The 7,121-nt window shown below is 42.6% G+C and overlaps 1 protein-coding gene across 3 annotated transcripts in view; it reads left to right on the forward strand.

Moving 5' to 3' along the window:
• IMMP2L (inner mitochondrial membrane peptidase subunit 2) overlaps positions 1 to 6,562 on the forward strand; it is a 1,700,471-nt gene extending 1,693,909 nt beyond the window's left edge. The window contains exon 5 of one of the 3 annotated variants that reach the window (XM_063927289.1): positions 6,252 to 6,562. In XM_063927289.1, the coding sequence (XP_063783359.1) occupies positions 6,252 to 6,321 (70 nt within the window). In that variant the 3' untranslated portion in view covers positions 6,322 to 6,562. The remainder of the gene's footprint in view (positions 1 to 6,251) is intronic. The other 2 variants (XM_063927288.1, XM_063927287.1) reach the window with 2 other exon arrangements.
• Positions 6,563 to 7,121: the final 559 nt, after the last annotated feature.

The following is a 7,121-nucleotide window of genomic DNA, read 5'->3' on the forward strand; positions in this document are numbered from 1 at the left end:
CCGGCGCTAATCCTCAATCCCCCCTGCTCTCCGTAACCCGCAAAAATATAACATAAAATAAAAAAGGTGCTGTGAGTTGCGGGGGACAGCTGCCTAAAGCTACCTAATGGTAGCGCCGGCCCTGGGTACAGTATATTAACATTTCAGCATCAGGTGACAGGACAATTAAATAATCATCAGGATGGCAGAAACTGAGAGTTAGGTGCTGTTGGAGTAGAAGATAGTCTAAGAGAGGGAAAAGCACATGAGGGGAGAAAAGCACATCCTGAAGGGGAGGTGCAGACAGACATGGTGACATAGATGGGTAGAAGTGTGTCATGTAGCAGAGAGTTGGTATGAGAGATGGGCCTGAGGTGAGCATATAGCAGAGAGATAGGATGAGAGATGGCTGGGTTTGATGAAGACGTGGGTCTTAAGAGTCCATTTAAGTTGGATGGTCTGATAGGTAGAGGTAGAGAATTCCAGAGGTAGGGAGCACTATGGCCAAAATCTTGGATGCGGGAATAGGAGGAAGTAATCAGTTGGCAGGAGAGGTGGCATAAATTTGTTGAGTAAAAAGGGCAGGTGGGAGTGTAAGGGGAGATAAGGTCAGACATGTAAATGAGAGAGAGGAATGGTTAAGGGCTTTGTAATTGAGTGTGAGAAGCTTAAATTGGATTCAGAAGAGGAAGGGGAGCCAGTGTAGGGCTTGTAAGAGAGAGGAAGTGATTGTAATATGCTTGGAGAGGAAGATAAGCTGGGCAGCAGCATTGAGGACAGATCAGAGTGGAGAGAGGTATTTTTCAGGGAGGCCAGACAGGAGGAGATTACAGTAGTCCAATCTGGAGATGACAGTGTGGATGAGGGTCATAGTAGTATCCTTAGTAAGAACAGGTACTGAATTTGTTATGAAGGAGAGGGAGGAATCAAGGATGTCTCCAAGACAGCATACTTGAGGGCTAGAGGAGATAGTTGTGCCATCAATGGATAGTTAAATTGTGGGAAGAGAAGTTATGCGGGAGGGTGGGAAGAAGATTAGCTCAGTCTTGGACATGTTCAGTTTAAGAAAGTGCCTGGACATCCAAACAGAGATAGCAGAGAGACAACAAGAGAATCAAGTGGGGAGAGGTCAGGGGACAAAATGTAGATTTGAGTGTCATCAGCATAGAGATGATATTGAAAGTGAAAAGCGAATAAGTTCACCTAAAGAGGATATATAGGATGAGAAGAGGATCTGATTCTTTTATGCACAATATACTTTTTATTTGAGCCACCATGAACAGGGTGTATGCATAGTTCATGGCCAACTTACAATTATTGAATTTAATCATACAATCACATGAAAATGTTCCACCAAAAATCATTTGGATTATGGATTAATTTGGCTATCAACCTTTGCTTATATTGTACAGATTGTCCCACACTTGTCAATCCAGAAACAATTACTGAAAATTGACAGATTGCAAGACATATGGACAGATTTTGCCCTTGTGGGTAATTTTATAATTTTATCTAATGAAGACAGTGATCTGGATATGGCAGTTTTCCTGGTTTCCAGGGAAAATCATTCCCACTGCTATTTTATTAGACAGTCTCCCACCAAATTCATCAGGATTCAAAGTATCAGTCTTAAAAATAAAATACTTTTTTTATACTAATTATATTATCAGTGCGATAAATTGATTTTTACAGTAGCTGTGATTTTAGTTTTAACAATTATTTTTTTTATATCCAGTGTACAATATATTCTTGAGAAATACTGGAAGTCTTACTTTGACAGTTATACATAATGTGTTGAACAATTCCAATTTTATTCATTGTGTCAAACTGGTGAAGCCAAACTGCAGGTGACACAGATATTTTATAAAGGTATTCTGAAGCATAGGTCAAGTTTGAAGAGTCTGTATAATAATTACAAAAGGCATAGCGTTCTTTCAAATAATAACAGACCTTTACTTTGCTTATAATATATATTTAAATCTTTCAGTACAATTTTATTAAATGCCTTGACATTTGGCTAAATAGTTATCAGTAGAAGGTGTGCAAGTTAGATCACATTTACAGAGAAATGTGGTGATGCAATAATAATAATGTTATGTTCTGCAGTCATATTTAACATCTTACTATTGGTGGGATGTAGCAATGCTTAATTTGTGGTCATACCTCCAAAAATTGCATTTTCCGAGTTTTGTCTGCTTACCGCATATGTACCAAGCTCTGGAATGTGACACATTCCAGAGCTTGGATGCAGTGGTGTTAAGATTCACCTGCCTTAATTACTGGCAAATGAATTGCTTGATAGGATAATATGCTAGAGCAGCTAAAACAGAGTTGTCCAGGTGTGACTGAAGAATTGTAGCCGGCCTCCCACCTGCCTGTCTCCTAGGCATAGCGGTCCAGCATAATGCGGAAAGTTTTGAGGAGGCAGAGCCTGAGCTCTGTTACTGTGAACCAGCAGTCGCTGGTTTGCGTGGTTTACATCTAACACCTCTGGCGACGGTAGAAGAACCTCTGGCCTTGCCCCTAAACTTGGCAGTCCGAAAGGATTGTAAGTTGTGTCCTGAGTAGGCCTTCCTGGCTGGCAGAGCTGCAGAAGTTAGATAAGTGGACTTACCCACAGTAGCTCGTGAGATCCACTTGTTGAGTTCATCACCAAATAAGGCCTCACCTTTGAAAAGCAGGCCTTCCACACCTTTTTTGGAGTCTGCATCAGCAGTCCACTGATGTAGCCATAATCCCCTGCTTGCCAACACTGCCATAGCTGTAATATGTGCATTAAGCAAACCTATCTCTTTAATGGCTTCGACCATAAAGTTTGCAGAGTCTTGTATGTGCTGCAGGAGTAACACAATTTCCTCTTGAGGTAAGGTGTCTAACCCCTCAATTAAATTACCAGACCATTTAGCAATGGCTCTAGTAATCCACCCGCATGCTATAGTGGGTCTCTGGGCCACCCCTGCAGCTGTATACAAAGATTTGAGTGTAATCTCAATCTTATGATCAGCTGTATCCTTTAGGGAGGCTGCACCCTGTCACCTTATCAGGAATATTTAGGACCTTTCTGATAGAATCTATGAGAGCCTCTATACCCTGCAACAGAGTACCCTCCCCTACCTCTATGTCCATGTCACCTTCCTCCATTTCTGACTCTTTATTATCAGAGTCAGAATGCAGGATATGGGCCCAAGTACATTTTTGCAGGCAAATGTTAGAGGACTGAGACACTGGTCTGAGTACTGAGTCCTTTTGCATAAAATCAGCCATAGACTGTCTTAAGTATTGCATCTCTTTCTCATTATGAGATAATTTAGTAGAGATGGTGGAGATCATCCCCCTAATGGAGTCCAGCCATGCTGGCTCTGCCCCACTAGCCTGAGAAGGGATACTACACACTAGTGAACCCCCTGGAGAGTAGGAACACTGTGCCTTACATAAAACACACTCTTTGCCTGACATACTGCAGCAGTAACAGCACACACACAGGAAAAGGTTAAATGCACAATTAACCCATAAAGAGCACATCTCGAGAGACACAGAGAGAGGATAGAACCAGCACACGGCACCCTTACCGCTAAAGCCATGCTTAGCCGGGTCACAGACTAAGTGCCTAGATTAGGGACTTAGTGCACTAGTATATAGCTCTCCCCTGCTATGACCCCCGTGTACCGCTGAGGTTATCTGGAGGCTCTACGGAGGAGCTGCGCATCCCTGCATTCAGCATCTGTGTAACTTCAGTAGGGTAAAATGGCACCTGTGAGCTCCTGTTTCCACTCATAGTGAAGCCACACCCCTTCAATGGCACGCAGTCTTCCCGCTCTTCTTTATACTGGCTTTATTTGTCTGAGTGCATAAAATGGAGTAAGCCCCCTTTTAAGCCTGTATTGCCAGTCTGGGTACTGTGTACACTACAGTGTACTAAGGCTGGAGATTCATTCCACCCCGTGTAGAAGCCATATGTCTCCATACCCTTATGCCGCCATAATGGCCGGCGACCCGCTAACTGGGACAACGGCTTAGTTCTCACCACTCTTCTTTCTTCTGGCTCTGTTAGCGGTGGTGGCATGCTGTGGGAATGTACGCTCGCTGTGCTGAGGCTTACGAATAGTTCCCTCAGGAGCTAGCATTCTGTAAGCGGGGAATGGGACCATTAACCCTTAGTGGGGTTGGTCCATTCCCCCCCACCTAAGTCCCACGATGTAGGCAGGCTGGTACCATCCAGTCCTGCCTGAAAATAACAAACTTTAAAAATAAATGCAGAAAACTCTTCAGGAGCTTCCAGAGATGTGACCGGCTCCTTCGGGCACATCTTCTAAACTGAGTCTGGTAGGAGGGGCATAGAGGGAGGAGCCAGCATACGTTATGAAACTTCTATAGTGCCCATGGCTCCAAGTGGACCCATCTATACCCCATGGTACTAAATGGATTCCCAGTATCCCCTAGGACGTAAGAGAAAATTGTATTTCTCCAGGCTTATAGAAATGACGTGTAATCTCAGAATCTCAGAACCCACAGTGAATGAAACTGATTAGCTTTAAACAGAATTCATGACATATAGTCCAGCACATAAGAATTGTGGTTTGTACAGTTCAAGCTGGGAACCGGCAGAATCAAATTACTGAGGCAATACTTGTATGGACCAATAATGCACAGATGAATGCTAATGCAGGGACAAAGTTCATCAGGACAAAGGAACTGGGAGCAGGAATAATTTAAGTACTGTATTTTAGAGCTGGAGACAGAGCTGAGATACTCAATACAGACCAAGCAGAATCCCTCCAAGGCAAAGACTCAGGGAACAGGTTAATCCAGGTGATGTTCTCCTGACCAAAGCATCTGATGTTCTCCAGACCAAAGCATCTTAGTAATATAACCGGCATTGGAGAGCTGGGCTGGCTGGCATATGAGGGAAGCCAGGCTGGGAGTGTTTAAACTAATTGCAAACTAAATACAACTGCAGCACTGCACGAACACACAGGACCAAAGACAAACAGGGAACACATAATAAAATGCAGATTCTGACAAGTTGCTAATGTCAGCTTATACCAGGTACATTCTAAATAAAGGAAATGCAACAGCTGACATGCACCAACAGCAACAGGATCGTAACAGGTGTGCAATGCCATCTTTAGGTGTTATCCAATAGAAGCCTATGGTCTTCTATTTGCATTGCCCCCATGGAGTGTGTGTCAGTCAACGCACGCGCAAAAGGACTGCCAGGTCCTTAACCTGGAAGTTCTTCTATCGCAAAGAACAGCTCTTACTGGGAGAGCTGTCCTTTTAATTTTCTTCAAGCATACTGCGTTCATAAACGCCATTTTGCTTGCATTGAGTGGTGGGACGCATCGCTTTCAGAATGCAATCATCCTGCCATATATGTTCTTACTGTAAATTCTTACTGGATAATGCATTTTAGAAACCGATTCAACAAATATTTAAAGAGAAATTCAGTCTAAATATTTTTGGGCAAATCAATCCCCACTCCTACAGTACCTAATAATGCCATGGATGTTCCCCAATGATTACTGCAAAACTGAGTTATTTACATCCGCTTGATCTATTCTGAAAGCGACATAAATACTGTAGCTTGAAGAATTGTTAAACTAAACAACTAAATATGTCTCACCCACAGGGGCTGGCTGGCAACTTTCAGCCTGGGGGGCAGACTCAAGCAAGTAACCCAGCTTTTCACAGGGAATGCAATGCAAAAATAGCCCTGGAACACTAAAATTGCACTGGCCTGGGGGGCAGATGGCACCCTGCCCCCTGGCCAGCCGGCCCCTGCTCACCCAATCATCTGTGTCCTATAGCTACAGTATATTCTGACATCAACTTGATTTGCCTTCTGAATGCCCTAGTGCTCTGGCTTCGAGGATAAATCGATACCTCTATTTTCCTGCACCAGTTTCATTGCTGCTTTACATGACTATTCTTTGCTGTTGGGAATTCCAGTACTCTGTGATGCTTTTATTAACCTCCATAGATGATAGAACTGTCTAGTTCACATATAATATGATCACAGAATTGGACTGGTCACTGTCTCTCACACCCACACAATAAAAACATTCTGCTACTATGGACGTTCTATTTACTAACTTTGCGCTATTATTTTTTCTTGCCCACTTATGACATTCTGGATAAGCAAAAGCTAGAGATTGAATACTAAAAAAAAAAGTACAAAATGTCGTATTATTATTATTGTCATTCTTTTAGATGATTCATTAAAATTACATATATAAAATATATAACTGACACTACTTTTCTGTGTTTTACAGGTTTCTCTTGGACTTCTGCATGCACATGCCACTCATATCGTATGGCCTCCTTGTCGTTGGCAGAAACTGAAGCCACAACTCTCAAATGAACGAAATCCAATACAAAGTGACAAAGAATGATTTTGACTATTACTGTATGTTTTTTTTTCATAATTAGATGAATAATGTGGTTACTAGTCTAAATGATCGCTATTTACTGTGTAATTGATGTTCATATTCACTATTATTGTTTTTTTCTGTTCAAAATATGTTTAATGTCAATGAAATTGCTCTGGATTATCTTTGAAAAGGGCTGAATAAAAAACAAATTGTGATATAATGTTGGTGCTTGGCCTTGTTTGTGGCCGTAACTTAAATGACAAATTTGGCTGAAACTAAAGCTAGTTTAATAACGCTAAACTTTTTATTTCTTAGTGTTTTCTTTTAGTCTTTCCACCCCCCTTCCCCCCCCCCCCCCCCCACACACACACACACACACACACACACACACACACGCGCTCAGAGGTGGATTTAGGCCTCAAGGGGCCCTAAGCAAGATACAGATTTAGGGCCCCCCTCCCTCAAACAATAAATAGCACTATTTTGTAATTTACTGATTTATGCCTCTTACATTATTTATTTTTCCTCCTTTTATTCTATTACAGTATATTACTTCCCCCTTCACTGATTGCACCATGTCCCCTCACCTCTAACTTCCATTATTGCACCACTCAGTTGCTACATTTTAGATCAGTGCTCCCCTCACTGACTGTAGCAGGTCCCTGTCAGTGGCGCCAAGAGGCAGGGGGAGCAGGTACACATTACCTGGGCCCGGGCACCTGGAGCGGCCCGGGTCCGCTAACCATCCTATAAGGATTCCTGTACTTTGGC

Source organism: Pseudophryne corroboree, chromosome 6 (genome assembly GCF_028390025.1).
Source record: "Pseudophryne corroboree isolate aPseCor3 chromosome 6, aPseCor3.hap2, whole genome shotgun sequence".
Taxonomy (NCBI): Eukaryota; Metazoa; Chordata; class Amphibia; order Anura; family Myobatrachidae; genus Pseudophryne; species Pseudophryne corroboree.